General features: G+C 39.6%; 1 protein-coding gene across 1 annotated transcript in view; it reads right to left on the reverse strand.

The window, feature by feature from the left end:
• Positions 1-22,037, reverse strand: part of DNAH5 (dynein axonemal heavy chain 5) — a 205,275-nt gene that overhangs the window by 52,423 nt on the left and 130,815 nt on the right. The window contains exons 55-59 of the mRNA XM_059416774.1: positions 21,697-21,964; positions 10,493-10,724; positions 9,240-9,354; positions 8,804-8,980; positions 4,769-4,972 (exon numbers count right to left, since the gene is read on the reverse strand). Coding sequence (XP_059272757.1) covers positions 4,769-4,972; positions 8,804-8,980; positions 9,240-9,354; positions 10,493-10,724; positions 21,697-21,964 — 996 coding nt within the window. The remainder of the gene's footprint in view (positions 1-4,768; positions 4,973-8,803; positions 8,981-9,239; positions 9,355-10,492; positions 10,725-21,696; positions 21,965-22,037) is intronic.

The following is a 22,037-nucleotide window of genomic DNA, read 5'->3' on the forward strand; positions in this document are numbered from 1 at the left end:
AGATCTTCTCCAGGTAGACTGGAATGCAGTGCCTACATAAAAGCTTTCACAGAACATCCATGAGGTAGGGTGCAACCCACACTCTCATTCAGACATCTTCCACTACAAGTTTCTTTGATGACATTTGAGAAATAGTGAAGCCAGAAGAAGAGCCAGAAGAATATTTGGGAGCCATGGAAGGGTGGTGGTGATGGCAAATGGCATGGGAACTTCCAAGACCAGGGGCCCTGCCACCAGGTACATAGACCAGGAGTCTCGAGTCACCTGCCAGGATCCTCTGTGCAGTCCAATTCCATCATCATATTTTTCTGTGAAAGCTTCTTAAGTCTTCTCTGCTACCTAGCTCCCTCAGTCAGAGTTCATCACAACCTTCCCTCCATACAAACAGCATGCTATTCCTTCTTGGTGCTACTGACATCCCAGAGCCCCATATTTTAATTATCTGGGGAAGACCTGCACAGCCGCCAGTTCATAAGCTGCTCACCACCACGGCTGCTGGAAGGTACCTCACAAGGCGGCCCAGCCACACGGCACTTGGGCAATGTGGCATTGGAAACTGAGTGAAAGGCAGTGCTAAGGTCATTGCTTGGGAAATAGGCGTGACTTTGGTATTCCCAGGTACTTATGGCAAGATCCAAGTATGAAAGATAAAACAATAAAACTTCTAGAAGAAAACACAGAACCATTTATTCTTCCTTAGAGGCAAAGATTTCCCAAACACAACACAGAAAGCACGATTAAGGAAAACTGAAAAACTGGATCATGTTAAACTTAAGAATGTCTGTGAATCAAAGGACACCCTTAACAGAATGAACAACTAAGGGAGAAAGTGCAACAAGGTATTTGCAGGTTACTCATGTTTTATAGAAAGTAATTCTACCCATTAATAAAAAATTAAATGGACAAGAGACCTAAACAGGCATTTAAGGGAAGAATTCCCAAAAGGCTCATGAACTGATGAAAGAGTCTCAACGTCATTACTCCCCAGGGAAACACAAACTAAATGCACAATAATAAGACATTACTACAAACCCATCAGAATAGAGAAAAACAAAAAATAGTTAAGATGTAGAACAACTTAGAATCTCCTAAAATCAACAAGTCAGGAAACAAACAGATGTTGGTGAGGTGTGGAGAAAGGGGAACCCTCTTACACTGGTAGAAATGCAAACTGGTACAGCCACTCTGGAAAACAGTATGGAGGTTCCTCAAAAAGTTAAAAATAGAGCTACCCTATGACCCAGCAATTGCATGACTAGGTATTTATCCAAAGGATACAAATACAGTGATTCTAAGGGGCACCTGCACCCCAATGTTTATAGCAGCAATGGCCACAATAGCCAAACTATGGAAAGAGCCCAGATGTCCGCTGACAGATGAGTAGATAAAGATGTGGTATATATATATATATATACACACAATGGAATATTACTCAACCATCGAAAAGAACTAAATCTTGGGGTAGTGGGTGGCTCAGTCGGTAAGTGTCTGCCTTCAGCTCATGTCAGCAGGGGCCTGGGATCAAGCCCTCCATCAGGCTTCCTGATCAATGGAGAGTCTGCTTCTCCCTTTCTCTCTCCCTCTGTCTCTGCCTCTCCCCTGTTTGTGCTCGCTCTCTCTCAAATAAATAAAATTTTTTTTAAAAAAATTTTTAAAGAGTGAATTTTTGCCATTTGAAATGATATGGGTAAAACTAGAAGGTATTACACTAAGCAATCAGAGAAAGACAAAAATCATATGATTTCAGTTATATGTGGAATATAAGAAACAAAACACCTGAACATAGGGGAGGGGAAGGAAAATAAAATAAGATGAAAACAGAGAAGGAGATAGACCATAAGAGAGTCTTAACTCTAGGAAACAACTGACGGTTGCTGAAGGGGCGTGGGGGATGGGGGAACTGGGTGATGGACATTAAGGAGGGCACGTGATGTGATGAGGACTGGTATTAGGTGAAACTGATGAAGCATGGACTTCTACCCCTGAAACTAACAATATACTATATATTAACTAAATATAATTTAACAAAAAAATTTTTTTTTAAAAGAAGTTAAACTCTGCTCACAGATCTGTAAACTGACACAGCTACTTTTGAAAATTCTTTGGCACTACCTATGAAGCTGCTTAAACATATACAAATGGTAGTTACACTGTGCTGAGCATACCACAATATACAGAGTTGTCCAATCAGTATTTTGTATACCTGAAATTCATGTTAACATTATGTGTCAATGATACTTCAATCAAAAAAATTTACAGGATTAAAGAATGTATAACCTAAGACTCAGAAATTCCATTCCTGAGTACAAAGCCAATTGAAATGCAGATACACCCACTGAATGACCTATAGGCCAATATTCATAGTAGCTTTATTTATAGTAGCCCCAAACCAGTAACAACCCAGAAACGCATCAACAGTACAATGGAAAAATAAACTAAAACATATGATAGCATTTCACACTGTGCTGGTTCATACATACTCATGAGGAACCATTCCTAAATTCTCAGGAATTTTATAAACTGTGTGTTAAATAGAACAGTTATTAAAAATATATTGTATATACTTACACTTGAACAAATTTCACTTAAAATAAAAATAATGCATAGTCAAAGTAATCACTGTCTAACATTTAACTGCATTTTACCCCCTATTTTTTCATGTCATTTATATCTATTTTACCTATATTGTGGTACATTGCTACTATTCTACTATGTACCTCTCCCCAGCTCTCCATTCAACAAGACCATTTTGGTAGCTTGAAATTGGCCATTGTGGGCATATTTACACCATGGAAATTAGCAAACACTACAAATCAGACTTTTTACTCTTTTTTTTCTTTTTTCTCCAAGAAACAGTTGTTTTAAATAATTACCACATATTACCGCTTCAGATACTGAACAGCCATACAGCAATGAAAAAAGAATGAAACATTATCCTTGCAAAATAAGAATGAATCTCAAAGACTTGTTGAATAAAAGATATCGAAACAAAATAGGTCATATGACATGATATCATATCTATAAATTTCAAAATGAACAAAATTAATTATCAGGATAAAGATCAGAATAATGGTTATCTTAGGGGAAGTTACCGACTGGTTTGGGACACAAGAGAGATTTCTGGGGCCTGGAAATACAAATCTTGATTTCAGGGCTCATTAACAGGTATAAACATATATAAATATTTATTAATCCATATACTTAAAATATGTACATTTTATCATATGTAAATCCTATATTAAAACTAAAAATGTATAAATCACCCCCAAAAAATCACTATTGAGACTTGCAACATATAAATATGCATACATTTGTATCCATATGCATATAATATATGCACATATGCATTGCTTTCTTAATACGATTTTTTTTAAAGATTTTATTTACTTGAGAGAGAACGAGGATGAGGAGAAAGAGAGCATGAGAGGAGAGAGGTCAACGGGAGAAGCAGACTCCCTGCAGAGCAGGGAGCCCAATGTGGGACTCGATCCCGGGACTCTAGGATCATGACCCGAGCTGAAGTCAGTCACTTAAACAACTGAGCCACCTAGGCACCCCTTAATATGATTTTTTAAACTTTTATTGAAATATATCACTGATGATGCTTTAATATGCCTAAAATCTGTCAGGCAAGGCGCTAATGCTTGTTTTTAAAGCTTTAAAGTCTTGGTTTTGAAAGATAAAATTCTATTCTGAAAAAATATTTATGTGTTCAATATATGTATGTAGAATATTATTCAGGCTTGAAAAAGGAAATCCTGACATTTGTGGAGGACATTATGCAAAACAAAGTAATCGAGACACAGAAAGACAAATATTACACTGTCTTAGTTATATATAGAATCTAAAATAGTCAAACTCCTAGAAGCAGGGAGTAAAATGGTGGTTGCCAATGGTGAGGGAAGGGGAAATGGGAAGATGCTGGTGAAGGGATTAGAAAGTATCAAGTTACAAGAAGAGTAAGTCCTGGAGACTTCATGCGTGGCAATATGAATACAGTTAACAACATCGCATACTCCAAATTTTCTAAGTGTTCTCACCCCAAAATAAGAAAATGGCGACCGTGAGGTCATAGAAACCTTAGCTGGCAATGATTTCACAATATATACAAATCTCCAAATATCAAGTTGTACACCTTTATATAGAGAATTTTCTCTCTCTCTCTTTTTTTTTTTTTTTTTTGAGAGTGAGAGAGAACACATGAGTGAGGAGGGGTGGTGAGGGAGGGGCAGAGGAAGGAGGAGAGAGAATCCCAAGCAGGCTCCATAGCCCTCAGATCATGACCTGAGCTGAAATCAAGAGTCCGACACTTAACCAACTGAGCCACCCAGGAAATCCTGCCATTCAGAAAATTTTTATACATGTTATGTAAATCTATATTCTCTCTCCAACTCTTTAAGAGAATTTTGGAGGTAGCCAATCACTAATGCCGACCCAGCGGCTATATCAAAGATAAGGACTGCGGATTAGCAATCTGGATGGCAAAGGTGGCTACCAGACACGCAGGGAAACTTGGTGTATGTAAGTTTGGAAACTTTGTTTTATACATTTGTAAAATAAGTTACTAGATCACTATTGTAAACTTTTATATGTCATTATACCTCAAGAAAGATTGGAAAAAACTGAGTAAGTAAAAATATGTAAATTTTTTAGTAAAAGTAAAAAAAAAAAGTAAAAATCTGTAAAATTTTTTCTGAAATTTGTTCTACTAAAGGACTCAGACACTCTAATGAAGTCTCACTCAGCCCATCATCGCTGAACTACCAACCTGTAAGTTCTGTAAGAAGTTTCCTGCCGTCATGAGTTTTAAAGATTCCTGCCATGACGGAATTGTACAGCTTTTTTCCAGGTCAATTTTCACTGCATTGACTTTCCTTTGAAACAGGAGCAGCACACAGTCCATGATCCTCATGATGAGGTGAGGGGGTCGGCCCAGCGTGCGGACAGTGGCGATGTCTGAAGGCTTGATGGTCTGCGGAACGACAGGAGGTCATCATCCCACCTCAGATAAGACAGCGTGGACCAACTTTTCATCTTTAAATGCTACTTGGGCGGAGGAAAGCAAGCATTTTTGGAGTTAGATGCCAAGTCATCAGGCTTAAATGCATAGTTAATCCCCAAGAAATGCCATGTCCCCAAAAGTTCAAACTTTTACAATTCAACTGGCAGTAAGAGGAGAGACAGTGAGGGAAATGTCGGTGAGCAGCTAAGAAACTGTGACTTCTCTAAAATTACACACACCACTTTGTGTCAGAAAAAAATGAGTATAATCTGAAAGAAAAAGAATACTCAGCACTTACGGAGCTATGAGGAATTCTCAACCAGGAAAACTCCCGGCTGGTGCTGTGCTTTTTACTCATTAGTTATGTAGGTCAAGAATCTGCCTCTCTCTTTAGCAACCCAGACTTGTCACGGTGGACTAACCCTCACAGGTAGCCCCGGGGCTGACAGATTGAATAATTAGAGATTTCTGAGCTGGGAAATGACCTTTAACTTATGGAACTGAAGCAATACGATTTCACTAAGTCAGAAAAGTCCTGTCGCATTTCTAGTATGGAGATTCTAAAAGAGTAAATTATTTAATAGTCGCATAGAATGATTGTGATTGTTAATAACTGCTCTATCTCTTAGCCTCTTTATGGAATAAGTATTGGAAAAATGTGAACTATGAGAATCTAAAAAAGTCTTATTTCTAGGATAAATAGTGTACACTCATTCCTTACAGATCTTATTTGCGTGTGCCTACCCCCCATCAAATGACGGTGACCAATGACCTTCTTATCAAAGCTACTAATCTTTTCTCTGAGGATTAAGAAAAAATAATGAAGATGAAAACCACTGAACTTGTTAATTAGAAATGTAACTACTTTGAAAATGTTTGTGTCAGGATTAGTTTTTGTGAACACAAGACGACTGGAAGTGAAGGGGAATTTGTGTTCAAGAGCTGGCAATGGCAGATAGCTATTGATAGGAGATGTGTGCCTAGAAAAGAAAGGAGAGAGATACAGCAGCCAGTGGAGAAAGCAGGGTCGAATAAACGTTGTGTAAGCTGGACATGCTTATTTTACTTTAGCTTTAAAAGGGAGCCTTCTCAGACAGAATTGAGCTCAATTATGTTAGGTGCCCAGGTAAAAGGAGGTGGAGGAAAAGGGACATCTAAAGTCCAACCTATTTCAGCTAAGTATTGGATTCTGCTTTTACTCTGCAGGCAAAGCAATATGATTGCCACAGAATTTCCTAGATATCCTTGCAATATAATAGTTATTTAACATCTGGAGGTATTTTGTATGATTGCATGGAGTCAGACTAGCTTTGAGATAGGATGAGAAACAATCTTTGCTATTACCTTATTTGTTGTACAGATTTATGTGACCTGATGCCAAAAAGTTAGCTTGACTGGGTCTGGAACTTCTTAGAATATGTTGGTAGTACCATATTTTAGGATTTCAAAAGCTCACAAAAAAGCAATAAAATGGAGGCAGAACCAATAAAGGAAATTGTTGAAAATCTCTCCAATACACTTCATCATGTCACCCCTGTTTCCACTCATTTCAGCACTAAAAATTAATTTTATAATGCAGAGTATCTTAGTGGTTGAGAATATGAAATTAGAAGGATGAAGGAAAATATTTTATAATATCAAAAGGATGACAAGTTTTTTTTTAAATCCTGGGAAAATGCACACCTTTAAGCATGATCTAAGGGCCATATGATCTGTTTCTATGATGTCATTAGGTATGGAGATTTCTTTACATTTTATCAATATATTCTCTCTGTTGATCAGAGACTCTCGGTCTGAAGCCAAGATGCCCCAAAAAGGGGAGTGTAGGGAGATCAGGATCTTGAAGAGATATCTGCACTCCCATGTTCACTGCAACATTATTTATAAGCGCCAAGACCTAGAAGAAAGCTAAGGGTCCACCTGGGTTAGTGGATAAAGAAATGTGAGACACATATATATACACAATGTGTGTGTGTGTGTGAGTGCCTATGTACAATGGAATATATTCAATCTTAAAAAAAAAAAAAAGAAAGAAAATCCTGCCATTTGAGACAAGGATAGACCTAGGGGCCATTTTGCCAAGTAAGGTAAACCAAATACAGAAAAACAAATACCGTATGATCCCATTTATATGGAATATAAAACAGTCAAGATTCATAGAAGCAGAGAGCAGAATGGCAGTGGTCAGGGCCTAGTGGGGAGAGGAAAAGAGAAGCTGATGGTCAAAGGGTACAGATTCTCAGTTATTCAAAATAAAAAAGCTCCGGATATCTACTACAGAACACAGTGCCTGTGGTTCATACTGTATCACATATTTCAAATTTGTCAGAGGCTAGACTTTAGATATTATGCTAAATGTCTTTGACACATAAAATAATAGCAACATTAAAGGGAGCGGGGGAAACTTTGGGAAGTAGTGGACCTGCCAGTGGATTTGAAGGTGGGGATGGTTTCACAGGTACACACTTATTCCCAAACTCCCCAAGGTATATACACTATACATGTCCAGCTTTTTATACACCAATTGTATGTCGATAAACTGGTCTTTAAAAACGGGTCAGGGGGAGATGAGGAGGCCACCAACCTGAGCGACTAAAGACCTCCCAGAACTCCGGGGATCAAGAAGCCCAGTTTAGCCAGCGTGAGGACAGAGGAAAAATAAGTGAGGACATACCCCGGTAAGAGTAGTGTGGAAAGTTGGAGAGATACAGGAGAAGGCTATCGCTTCATTGTCTCAAAAGAGTAGAAATTCATATTTGTCTATTGTTAAGGAAACTTAAAGACTCAACTTGGGTCAAAAAGACTGAGAAGTGGGGTACCTGGATGGCTCAGTGGGTTAAAGCCTCTGCCTTCAACTCGGGTCATGATCCCAGGGTCCTGGAATCAATCAAGTCCCGCATCGGGCGCTCTCTGCTCAGCAGAAAGCCTGCTTTCCCCTTTCTCTCTGCCTGCTTCTCTATCTACTTGTGATCTCTGTCAAATAAATAAATAAAATCTTAAAAAAAAAAAAAGACTGAGAAGTGTTTCAGGAAGGGGTTAAAAAATTACATTATCAAGTAATGAGGGATGCTCAGTTGAGGTTCTAGAACCTGAATTAGCAGTGGACAGAGCAGCAGGCTTCACCTCTCCAGCTGTCTCCTGGAACCAATAATAGAGGGCCACAGAGGATTAAGACTGAAGTAAAAGCAATCTTAAACTGAGTCCCAAGAAATCTTATATTGAGTCTTCAACACTCAACCAGCCCCGTAAGGTGTGGCCCATTTCACTAAACTCATCATATGTTCTCAGAATCCAACCTTCTCTAATTTCCCCATTTCTGTTCTTGCCCCACAATTGCGCTGAATAATTGTCAGAGGCCGTTCAAAACCCGCCATTCACGAGCTCCTTACATCAGCAGTTCCGCATTTGGATAATTCACAGATAAACTCAGGACACACTGCATCTCACAGACCTGCTCCAGTGTCCTCAGTGCATGAGGAGGGAAACATTATCTTGGAAATTTCATGGGACATTCCCGACACCGTGTGCCTTATTGTTGACAGAGTGGAAATGAGAACCCGGACTCCTGACTGTCAACATAGGACGCTGCCCAGCATTCATGAGTGAAGAAAATGAGACGGGAAGTAGCAAGTGAAAAATCTCTAAAGGGCTAATAACACCTCCCTGCAGAAAACACTCCTTGGAATGGTTCCAGTAGGTCTGAAGCAGTCGAGCGTTTCCTTGCTATTACTCATCTTTTCTTCGTCCTCGTCCCTCATCTCTGGCACTACACGTGACATCGGCCACCCGGCACAGATTTACCTGCAAGGCTGCTTCTGCCTCTTCTAAAGCTGGTTTTGCCGCTTCCAGTTTCTCTTCGGCAATGGCCTTATCTTTAGAGATGCCGTCCACAATTGCCTGGGCCTTGTCCTTCACTTTCTGTACCTCAGCCTTGACCTTTTCGGCAGCCTGCGCCTTCATTGTCACTTCTTTTAAGACCTAATTCAATATAAAACAAAACAAATCTTGTCAAACATAACTTGTCAAGCTGAAAACGTACACCTTCCCTTGATCTGTTGATTTTGTCCACTTCTAGGAGATTTCATGGAAAATGAAGAGTACTGTATTCTATTAGAAATAATGTATCCTTTCGTGGATACAATGTAGTGAAGATGTGTACATTGTTAAAATTTATTACCAGGAATGTAAACCTGGTAATACACCTTGCAGTATGGTCCAAGCAGGAGGGCCCACACACCGTGTCAGCTTTCTCATTGGCCACTTGGAGCTCCTTTTCTTTCACTTCCAGTTCTTTGCTCAGGGCTGCAACAGACTCTGAGGCTTCTTTTAGCTTTTCCAATCCAGTATTCATTCTAGGATTAAACATCCAAGCAAGCCATGTTAAAAATGTGTGATATTTGGCCACATTTTCCAAGCACGGATCCATTAATATGGAGAGTAATGGTCATATTTGAAGAATGAGTGTGTCTGCAAGTAACAAATCCCAGAGGGCTTGACAAAAAGAATATGCACCCAGGGTTGATGCTGGACTGAGCCCATGTGCATGTTTTTTCATAGACCGCGTGTGGGAGCATGAACTCATTACAACCCTGCAGAACATGAAGAATGGGTCCAGAAGCTGTATCATGAAGGATACATGCTTAATGAAGTTCAATTCAATGGCAACAGACTTCAAATGCCTGAAGCCCTATCACAGAAGAAGGAAAATAAATAATTTTATATATACTTTTAAAAGACAAATTAAATTAAAAGAAGAAAGATTTGGGATCAAGGAAGAAACCAATCTGAAGTCATCGGAACAAGCCTGTGAAGGGACTGCTCACTGTCTGGACCTGAGATAATGGTCCCTCAAAGACCAGAGCTCTCAGAGTCAGCCAGTCCAATCTCCCACCCGGGGTGCCTTACGGAGCAGCGCTGGCTGGTCCTGGCCACACACAGAAGAAGCTGGAAGTGTTCAGAAAAAAGCAGGCAGAGCAGTGAGACCTGGAACAGGCTTCGGTGAAGTAGGGTATGCAGTGCAGTGAATATGCAGTGGACGTCAGCATCAGTTAGACTCTCCTATCCTAGACGCCGCAAAGGATGGGAAGAGAAGGACGAGAGGAGGGAGGCAGGAAGCATCGCTACCAGATGTCCCTCCGTATTATAAAAACTGGTAGGCCACATAAACACCGGGCAAGAATAAAGCTCCTAGCAATCACGGAATAATCCTTTGAATAGGCCTGAGGAGCAGGTGTCTCGGCCTCAGCACAATTGGCATTTGGGGCTGGCCGATTCTTTGCCGTGGAGGGCTGTCCCGCGTACCACAGGATGTTCAGGAACGTCCCTGACCTCCCTCATTTGATGCCGGTAGCACCCCTTCCAGCCCCTACTGCCTAAGCTGTAACAAACACAAATGCTTCTAGTCATTGCACAATGCTCACTAGCAGCAAATGTGCTGCCCGTCGAGAGGCACTGTTGTAAAATCACCTTGTATCTGACCTTCACACTTACCTATTGGCCAGAGTCTGCACTTCCACATGCTTTTCTCTGTATGTGCACTTATATCCCTGAATAAAGGAGAGGTACGACTTGGGAGTCACATGAGTAGAGCGTCGGAATCTCTGGAAATAGTCGACACACTTCTCAGCTACCCCATCCTGGAAGGAGCCCATGCACTGGACCACCTCCTTCTTGGTTTCCGAACCGCAGTCAATGTCATAGGAGGACAGGAAGTGTTCGGACACTAGAAAGTATAACGATGGCAACGTGTGAAATATGAACATGAATCACCATTTTAAGAGTTAACTAATTATGCTTGAAAGATTTAGACATTTCTCGGGACTGCAGACCATTTTAGTAGCTCCAGCTAGGTAGGTATCTGTTGACATTTTTGGCCCCAGGCCTACGACTTCAACAGTTTTATTTTCCCTTTCATATACAAAACTATCAGGGCACTCAAGCCTGCCATCGGTCTTTGTTTTCTGGTACTTATGCAAAGAAGTCTCTTCTCTCTGGCTGCGGGTTCTGCCCAGGGGCCAGACTATTCTATACTGTTCTATACAGAAGGGCCAAGGGGCACAAATAACTCAGAAATCAGTGCCCACTGGGTACTCATATTTAACAAACTCATTTGTTTTTAAAGGCAGAACCTGTCATACCCTTAATTCCCCCAGGCCGGGACTGCATTTGGTATGTGGAATGTTTGTCACGAAATTTTTATATGCCTGGGCCAACTTGTTCTCAAACGTGGCAGCTAGCCACCTGCAGTCAATTCTAATTTACAGTGCCCTTTAAAACTGTTTGGGTAAAAACCTCCTGTTGGAGACCGTTATCTTCCCAACAGCACCAATCATGGGACCAATTCTAAGGCAGCATTTCCTATTATAGGAATAGGCCGTAAAGTCAGAGCTCATCAATCACCTCGTATACATCAGCATCTGCTGCCCTCTCACCCCGTGATGGGCCATGACGTGAGACTCTAGTACAAAGCTTGGTCTCAACCCTAAAGAACTGACAAAAGTTATGCATGACACAGTTAAGAATTATTATAACCATCTTTACATAGCTTGGAAAAATTTGCCTATGGATTTTCTTGAAAAGTACTTAGAGTATTAAATAATGTACATAAGGGTTGCAGATAGAAAGATGACCAATAAAAAGGGAAGGAAAGAGAAGGAATCAAGTAAACCTGATAGGTGAGAGTTGGCAAAGATATAAAAAATGATCAGTAATCACTCGCTAAATTAATTTATTAATGCAGTCATCATGGAGCATATTTACATTATTTACATCTATATAAATAATGGGTACCCTCTACCAGCTTGGTTACAAACATAGTTTACCATATACAGTGAAAGGCAATAAATCAAGACTCAGAAGTCATATTTTCTCATGAGTTAAGCAGCCTCTACAAAGAATATTTGAAATTCCAGGAGGTTTAAGTCTAGGCACTGGAAACATAGAAACAATCCTTGCTTATGATGATATTTTTGTAGGTATTCAGTCCAACAGTTGCAATATTCATCATGTACTACACACGATACTAAATGCTTTACTCGGCATTATGCTGTATCCTCGGAGAAGTTCCCACTTCCTGAAATCCCCCCTTGATTTTACCATGTAATGATTTTTTTTTTCCTTTTTATATGAACAGAGGATATCAAGAATGGTGACTTATTTCTTTATATAGCAAGTATTCTTTTTATCTCTCTAAAAAGTCAAAGAGAATAAAAATAGGGTGGATTCAAAGTATATTTTTCCAAAGACCCCAATCTCTGATGCAAGAAAGGTTATGAAAAGAATCAGATTTCAGACTTCCAGACTTTCATTTAGAATGGCCCACACATGCTAAGACTCAAGCAAGAGGCCTTAGAAAACCCTTCCAAGGTCATCTTCATTATCCAATCACCAAAGCAGCAATGCCAGTTTTGGGGCCCACTTTCAGACTGATGCTTGAGGTTGGTGTGGGTTATATTTGGTCATATATGTTCATATCACCTGATGGGAATGAACTAGGGTATGAGTGGGATAGAGAAGAGAATGCTGGGCTCCATCACTGAATTTTGGTGTCCTCGGATTTCTACTTCATTTAGATTAGAAGAACTAAAGTCACAAAGTGAAAAAGGCGCATTGGTTGCCTTTCCAGTAGCCATCTTCTCTCTTTGCTACTAAAAGAATCTCTCTTTTGCTCAGGGTAACAATCTGCCCAACTAAAATCCTTCAATTCCCCGGACTCTCTTATAAGTAGGGGTGACTCAGTTCAGGCCAATGACATGCAGACAAAAGTTCTGGAGGAAGAATGTTGTCCTGAAATAAAAGGCGAACTTCACGAGGCATTGACAGACATGATGCTCGGGGACGCGGCAGCCACTTTGTGCCTGTAGGAGTAAGAGCCACATCCCGAGGATGACAGCAAGGTGGAAGGAGTAAGAGTCCCCCAAAGGCACCATCCTAGACTGCACAGCTCTGCATTCTCTTGGTTGCAGGAAAAAGGGAGAGGCCAAAAAAAAAAAAAAAGGACTTGTTTGAGCAATGACTTCTCTGGTTTTCTCTTACAGCCAAACACATCTTAACCGATACAGTCAGAGGGTAAGCAAGTCTAATCTTGGCAAATCCTAAATCACAGAACCGTATCAGTTAATCCTTGCAACATCCCTAAGTAATGAATTTTAATATGTACCTCTTGTAGATAAGAATAATGAGGCTTAGAGAAGTTTACTTGCAGATGGCAGATGTGCGATTCTAACCCAAGGGTGATGGGCTCCAAAGTCCATGTCACCTTGATGCAGAAATTTAAAGAGAAATTTAAAGAGAACCAAACTATGTAGTCTAAGGAAACATGTTTAGTTGCAGCCAATTAAAAGTTCAAAAACGTTTATTGACTACTGTGCTTCATAAATAAAATGTGCTAATTTTTCTGGGAAACCATTGGTACTATTGTGGTTAGTGTTACTTTTTGAGGGGTGTATTAGGTGTCCTAGCCTCTTTTATGCTCTCTCGCTAGTGGCTAGCAGGGACAGAAGCAGGGGAGGCTAATTCATAAGACCAAAATCTTGAATATTATTTATCAGGTAGTAATCTTCAAAGGGGGCCATTTTATTTACATAATTTAAATGGCCTACCTTCAAAAAAATATGCCATATAAGTGTTATTGATTTTGCTTGAGACTTCAAGTGAAGATGGTCTATTTTCATAACAATGGACAGGTTTAAAATGTAATCTAGAAGAATATTAAAAATTGTCTTTTACCCTTAGAGAAATCTAAATGAAGTTTATGGATTTAGTAGTAGCATTAGAATCACAGAATATCATTAAGAAACACAGGACTATCATCTTAACAATGCTGGAATTAAAAGACAAAACCTAATAAAAAATGAAATACAAAAGGAGAATCAAAATGCCTCAGCTGATAGAAACCTCTGCCCTTCAGTCCTCCCTCCCAAAAAAATTAAAATGTAATACAACACTACAAATTGATGCCAATATCCTCAAATAAGCCTCTGAAAGAGGAGAAACTGCTTTAAATCAGAAATTCAAAATTAGGGATGCTGGGGTGGCTCAGACGATTAAGAGTCTGGCTTTGGCTCAGGTTAACGATCCCAAGGTCCTGCTCTCCCCCTGCTTGTGCTCTCTCTGACAAATAAATAAAATCTTAAAAAAAAAGAAATTCAAAATTAAAAAGAAACTGACCAAATAATGTACCAAGAAGAAATGCAAAAAGAATCGATTGAACTCAGGAAATAAAAAATAAAAGACAAAACCAGCTTAGAAATGAAGACTAAAATATGAGGCACCTGGGTGGCTCAGTGGGTTAAGCCTCTGCCTTCAGCTCAGGTCATGATCTCAGTGTCCTGGGATCGAGCCCCATATCCAGTTCTCTGCTTCCTGTTTCCCGCCACCCCCTGCCTGCCTCTCTGCCTACTTGTGATTTTTCTGTCAAATAAATAAATAAAATCTTTAAAAAAAAAAAAAGAAATGAGGATGAACATAAAAGTAACCAAGGAAGGGACAAAGAAGCGGGGTGGAGAAGGAATACAAGACAGGAATGAAGATAAGACACTTAGAAATAATTAATTCAAAACAACTCCATATATAGCTTTAAAAAAGGGGGGAGGGTTGCCAAAATGGAGATTATTAAGTGTTAGAAAAGACATGATTTTACAGCATTAAACAAAGTGTATTAAACAAACATTAAACAAAATGCTTCGTCAAGAGACTTAGTCAATTTAAATTCACATGTATAAAAACCTTACATTTTTTCCAACAGCACTTTAGTTACTAAATACTACAAAATCTACGATTAACTTTCTGAGCATCTTTATTTTTTTTAAGATTTTATTTATTTGAGAGAGAGAAAGCACAAGTGAGCGGACATGAGGCAGAGTAAGAAGCAGACTCCCTGCTTAGCAGGAAGCCCAGTTGCCTGGGATCATGACCTGAGCCAAAGGCAGACTCTTAACCGACTGAGCCACCCAGACACCCCCTTAGCATCTTTTAATGAAAAAAATACTCTATACAATAACAACAATTCAAACAAGAAATTAAGAAAACAATCTAGTTTAGAATTGCATCAAAAAGAATAAAATACATAGGAATAAACTCCACCAAAGAAGATGAAAGACCTGTACACTAGAACAATAAAATACTCATGAAAGAGATTAAACACAAACATATGGAAAGATATCACATATTTAGAATTATAATTTTTTAAATATCCATACTGCCCAAAACAATCTACAGATTCAGTAAAATCCCTATCAAAACCCCAATGACATTTTTTATAGAAATATAGAAAACAATCCGAAAATTCATATGGAACAACAGAAAACCCCAAATAGCCAAAGCAATTTTGAGCAAGAATAAAGCTGAAGGCTTCACATTTCCTGACTTCAAAATATCTTATAAGGTTCTACTAATCAAAACAGTATGATATTGGCATTAAAAATAGACCTATAGACAAATGAAATGGAAGAAAGTCCAGAAATAAACCCATATATATGTGGGCAACTGATTTGTAACAAGGCTGCCAAGAATACATACAATGGGGAAAGGACAGTCTCTTTAATAAATGGTGCTGGGGGGCGCCTGGGTGACTCAGTGGGTTAAAGCCTCTGCCTTCAGCTCAGGTCATGATCTCAGGGTCCTGGGATCCAGACCCGCATCGCATTGGGCTTTCTGCTCAGCAGGGAGCCTGCTTCTTCTCTCTCTCTCTCTGCCTGCCTCTCTGCCTACCTGTGATCTCTCTGTCAAATAAATAAATAAAATCTTTTAAAAAATAAATAAATAAATGGTGCCGGGGGCACCTGGGTATCTATAGACAAAAAAAATGAAATTGGGTTCTTGTCCAAATTCATTTATACAAAAGTCAACTCAAAAATCAGTTAACGACCTAAACATAAGACCTGAAGCCTTAAAACTCCCAGAAAAAAAATACAACAGGTAAACACTCCCTGACATCAATCTTGGCAATGACTTTGGATTGGACACCAAAGCATAGGTAACAAAAACAAAAACAAATGGGACTACACCAAACTAAAAAAATCTTCTGCATGGCAAAGGAAACAATTAACAAATGAATAAATAATTTATGGAACAAGAGAAAATATTTGCAAACCATACCTCTGATAAAGGGTTAATATGCAAAATAAAGAACTCCTACAACTCAATAACAAAAAAGGTAACCTGATTAAAATGGGCAAAGGAATTGAAAAGAGATTTTTCCAGAGAAGACATACAAATGGCCAACAGGTATATGAAAAAGTGCTTAACATCAATAGTTACCGGGGAGATGCAACTCAAAATTACAGTGAGATATCATCTCACACCAGTCAGGATGAATGTTATCAAAAACAAACCAAAAAACCCAAAAGATAAGTGTTGGCAAGGATGTGGGGAAAGGGAACCCAGGTACACTATTAGTGGGAATGCAAGCTGGTAAAGCCGCATGGAAAACAGTGTGGACCTTCCTCAAAAACTTAAAAATAGAGGGGCACTGGGTGGTGCAGCCGGTTAAACATCCAACCTGGTTTTGGCGCCAGTCGTGATCTCAGGGTCATGAGACTGAGCCCTCTATCGGCTCCCCACTCAGCTCAGAGTCTGCTTGAGTTTCTCTCTCCCTCTGCTCCTCCCCATCCTCTCTCAAATAAATAAATAAATATTTAAAAAAAAAAAAAAAAAGGTAGGTAGGACCCCAGGTGACTCAGTCAATTAAGCATCCAACTCCTGACTTTGGTTCAGGTCATGATCTCACAGTTGTGGGCTCAAGCCCTGTGTGGGGCTCTGTGCTCAGCATGAAGTCTGCTCGAAATTCTCCCTCCCTCTCCCTCTGTCTCTGCCCCACTCCCTGCTCCCATGCATGTCCCCACTCTCTCTCTCTCTCTCCCTTTCCTGCTCCAAACAACTAAATAAAATCTGAAAAAAAATTAAAATTAAAAAATAAAATAAAAAATAGAATTACCATAGGATCCAACAATCTCACTTCCAGGCATGTAACCAAAGGAAATAATATCACTATCTCAAACAGAAGTCTGCACTATCCAGTTCACTTCAGCATTATTTACAGTTGCCAAGATGTGGGAACAACCCAAATGTTTGTTGATATACAATTGGATATACATGCAATGGAATATTATTTGGCTTTAAAAAAAAAAAAAAAAAAGAAGGAAATCCTGCCTGCCATTTGCAACAACAAGGATGAACCTGGAAGGCATTATGCAAAGTGAAGTAAGCAAGACACAGAAGGGCAAATACTACACGATACTATTTATAGGAGAAATCTGAAATTGTCAGACTCATAGAAACAGAAAGTAGACGTCTGACGGCCACGGGTAAGGGGAGGAGGTACCACTCCCCTCTCCTCCGAGTCAAAAAGTCAAAAATACAGTGTTTCGGTTATACAAAATGAGTAAGTTCTAGAGGTCTAGTGTAAAGCAAGATGTCTATAGCTAACAATACTGTTTGTAAACTTAAATTAGCTCTAAGAGATCTTAGGCTGTGTTCTTATCACAAAATAATAACAATAATAATTGAAGAAATCAGGAGGAAACTTTTGGAGGTGATGGATATGTTTATGACATAGATTACAACATGGGCCCCATGGGTACACACTTATTTCAAAACTCATCAAGTTGTGTGTTTTAATTATGTATACTATTTTGTATATCATTCATACCTTAATAAGCTGGTTTAAAAACAAAACTAAAATCTATCTTAAATTCTAAATTAATTAATATTATTAATCTTAGAAAGTTATAATAATTTAGTACTTGTATGGGAAATATTCAGTAGAATCTAAATATACTAACACAAACAAAATTGTATATTTCCTTTACTGATATGGCTGAATATAATAATTTAATTTAAAATCAGCATCCTGAAGACAACTTAAATAAGGTTGGTTCTAGAAACCTTGTTACTAATTTTCCAAAAAGAATAAATAACACTTAAATCCCTAAGTATATTAAGTATTTCCAATACCCACAGATGGTATTCTTTCAAAATAACATTAGCCAGGTTCCAGGTTAATGTTAGGTGTATAAATGTATAGATTTTATATTTCTTGCATAAAGGAGCTATGTTTTATATCTTACAATTATTTCACCCACTACTGTAACTAGCACAGGAAACATTTATCAGACTAGACTGGAGATATAACCACAAAAGATTAAAGGTTATCAAAGGTTTAAGAACATTTCAAAACCCAGATGCACGATATAAAATACTATAGATACAGGAGGTCCATGAAGGTGTCGGTGGGGGGGAACTAAATATTCCTAAGGAAACAAAGAAAGCGTGAAGGATGTGATGAGTTCTGATTAAGCTTTGGAATGTAGATAAACAAAGGAGATGGAAGAGAATATTCTTGATCTAAGTGGGCTAATGTGCAGGATGAGGATGATTTAAGTGCATTCAGGGTCACCTGGGCAGCTCAGTCAGTTAAGAACCCAACTCTTGATGTTAGCTCAGGTCATGATCTGAGGGTTGTGAGATCCCACCCTGGTCAGGCTCTGCAGTGGGGGTGGAGTCTGCTTAAGATTCTCTCTCTCTCCCCCTCTGCCCCTCCCCACTGTGTGCTCCCTCTCTCTCTCTCTCTAAAAGAAGGAAGGAAGGAAGGAAGGAAGGAAGGAAAGAGAGAGAGAGAGAGAGAAAGAAAGAAAGAAAGAAAGAAAGAAAGAAAGAAAGAAAGAAAGAAAAGAAGAAAGAAAAAATAAGGGAGGAAGAGAAAGAGGGAAGAAGGGATGGAGGTATATCTAGGGGGAAAAGAGAGGGAGGGTTCATGTTTGGTTAGAGAAGACTGGAAGTAAGTCATGGCCGTACTATAGAAGGACAATGAATTTCAACAGACTGACTCATTCATTCAACACTACAACCATCAGACACTGGTAGCGGCCACGATTGTGAATGAAAAATAGGTAGTCCTTGACCTCATGGACCTTTTAGTTGAGCCAGACAAATCAGCATTAATCAAATATATACACAACTAAGTATATAGACAGTAAACTGTGGTTAGTCCCAGAAGGAAGAGCACAGAGTGCTAGAAAGTGTTAACATGGAAACAGACTCTCTAGAAGAGAGGGAAATGGGATGGCTCCCCTGAGGAAGGGATATTTGGCTGAGCCAGGATCATCCGAACAAAGGGAGGAGGGTCCCAGTCAGATGGAGGAGGAGGGCGTCACATGGGAAGAAAACGCAGCCTGTTCAATGATCAGGAAGAACAGAGCAGGGGTAAAAAATCAACGTCAAGGGAAGCTGGTGGCGGTGAGTGGGGTCACTCTTCCCAGCCTTAAGGCCAGGCTAGAGACCATGGCCTTTTTCCCAGGAGCAAGGGATGGCCATAGAAGTAGAAAGCAATGTGGTTGTGTTTGTGTTTTCATCGCTCTTCTGTCAGCAGTGTGAGCTGGCTGGCAGACAGCTGAAACTGGAAGAGAGGTCATCCGAGCTATTGAGGTTTTCCAGGTGAGTGACAATGACAGCTTGGCCTAGGAAGTCTGCCTGCAAGAAGGAAAGCGCTAGAGACAATGCCCCAGTATTTAAAAGATAGGGTCGATGAGACTTGGAGATCGAGCAGACTTGAGAGCTGGAGGAGGCCCAGATGCTCAAGACAAAGCTCTGATTGTGTAGTTGAGTGGATGATGTCGTGATCCTGGGCGAAGGACCAGGGGAGAGGAAGTTTGGTGTCAGGCACTTGGAGAAGCAGTCTGTGAAACCCCCCTGAGAATGTATCTAGCCAGACCAGCCAAGTGCATAGATTTCAAGCCCAAAGACAGGCCAGACTGGAGAGAAAAGCTGGTGGGGCCCATCACCCAGGAGGCTAAGGATGAGCTCGCCTGGAAGAAGACTGGAGTGAAGAAAGAAGTCTGCCTTGCCCTCCCTGGGCCTGGTTCCAGAAATAGCCTGGAGCTCAGTAAGTACATTTGCAATAAACAAAGACATAGAAATCAAAGTCTCCCTGACCTCCATGTAATCCTGGCTTGGGTTGATACAATGAGATTTTTTTTTAAATTTTATCTTATTTTTTACCATGAAATTTTAAAGAAAGGGGCAGATTTGTGAGAAATTAATGAAGGGAAGATCAATAAGGTCTTTGTCTTGTAATAGAAGAGATGATTGAAATAGAGACCTCACAGGAAGGGCTCTGTATGTAAATTAAATCATCTTAATTATGGTGTATTACAATGTTTGTCACCTGAAATTGTTATTTTATTGTTTGTAATAATGCCTTACATGATAATCCACAAAGTACTTCTACACTAATTATCATCGTTCATAGTTAATTTTAATATAGTTCTGAAATTCTGTCATTTTGTGCTCTGCATTTATATCCTATTTCAAAGAATTTTTAAGTTTTACCTTTAGTTGTACTCACATTTTAATAGGACTTAAAATTATAAGTCACTGGCCTTTTCTCAAACTTCATAAGACAAAAGAGAAAACTATATATGTATATTTCAAATATGTTTAAATGTTCTGTGTTTAAAAGCCACAGATTGGAAGACCATTATTGTCAACATCAGTATGTAGAGAAGAGAATGTCTCCGGAGGCTAAGAATAGATCCATATACATAATAGACCCAGATTTGGCCCCAGTATTGATCTTTATGGCTTCTTACATCTCTGACAATCTCCTCAGCTTCAATGTCCCCAATGTCTCCATCTACCAAAAGCAAGAGATGGGTTAATCAGTTGTTCTCATGGTGGGTTCCATGGACCTGGAGAGCCAGATGTGGATATAGCACAGATGTGCGTTAAGGGGGTAGGCTCCAGAACTCTTCCTCACCTCCACTTTTTCTTGTTTTATCTATTAGGGCCACTGTAAGATTTTACTGAGAAATGGGACTCTAATTATTATTAAAACATAATGAGACAAAAAGTTTGAAAACCACTGCCATGAACCAGGGCGCCCCCTGAGGGTCTGATACAATTGGTCAGGGGAGACTCCTAAACATCCCTACCATCTAAAATACCCACAAGTAACTTCTTGCCAAAAGCTAAAAACCATAAACTTAATGATCTCTAACATCTCCTCTACCACATCTATGTTCAATTTCATTTAGAGTGAGAGAGATATTCGTGTTCTGCAGGACGGATGATCATGGACAGAACTGGAAGCAGTCAAGGAGCCAAGTCACAGAACAGTCTAACATCCCCTTTCAAGGACAGAAGCCAGCAAGAGCATTGCTGGGTAAGGTGTTCTTCTTTGAGGTCCAACCCTGCAGCCACAAGAACAAAATGTCCAAGAGACAATCAGCTTTAACTACCCTGAGGTTGACCAACCACTCTGAAAAGAACACAAATGCTATCAAAGTAGTTAAAACTTTAGTGCCTCCTTGGGACATCCTGGAACACATCTGAGTATCCAACTGAGACAAAGCTTGCTGGCATCCCTGAAAAGACTACAGTCACTGGAAATTAACTCAAGGGAATAGGAGATTGAAGACCAGTGTCTGAAAAAACAAAACAAAACAAAACAAAAAAACAGTGTCTGATAACCACACTCTGGGAAAAATTAGCTACCTCATTTTTGCACCTTTGGTAAAAGAGCACCATCTTTCAAAAGTCCTCAAATATTGGACTCAAATAAAGTGAATGTGGGCTCAGTCCAGATAATAGCATAGAAAGTAAATTTACACATGCATGCGCGCACGCACACACACACACACACACACACACACACACTTTTAACCAAAAACTCTAACAAAAGTTTCCACAACACTAACCAGCAATTAAGGCATCCTTCGGCCACCGGCTGAACCAGTCAATAGTGCATCCTGAAATAAGGGCAGGGAACTTCAACGCTCGGTTTCGAAACTTCTCCCCCACAGGTGAAAAGCAGAGCACAATGTGAAGGTTCTGTCGGACCCGACTCATGAAGTAGTCATGCAGGTTCTCATTGGTAGGTGGGCGCCTGGGGTATTCCTTTTTCATGACGGATAGGAGATCACTATGAATTTCATCAATTTCATCACGAGCAAATAGGTTGGAGACCTTCAAAAGAAATGCAGACATTCAAGTTCAGGACAGACAAATGAAAAGAGATCAAAATACATAGCTTAGCTAT

This window comes from Mustela nigripes, chromosome 12 (assembly GCF_022355385.1).
Source record: "Mustela nigripes isolate SB6536 chromosome 12, MUSNIG.SB6536, whole genome shotgun sequence".
NCBI classification, from domain to species: Eukaryota; Metazoa; Chordata; class Mammalia; order Carnivora; family Mustelidae; genus Mustela; species Mustela nigripes.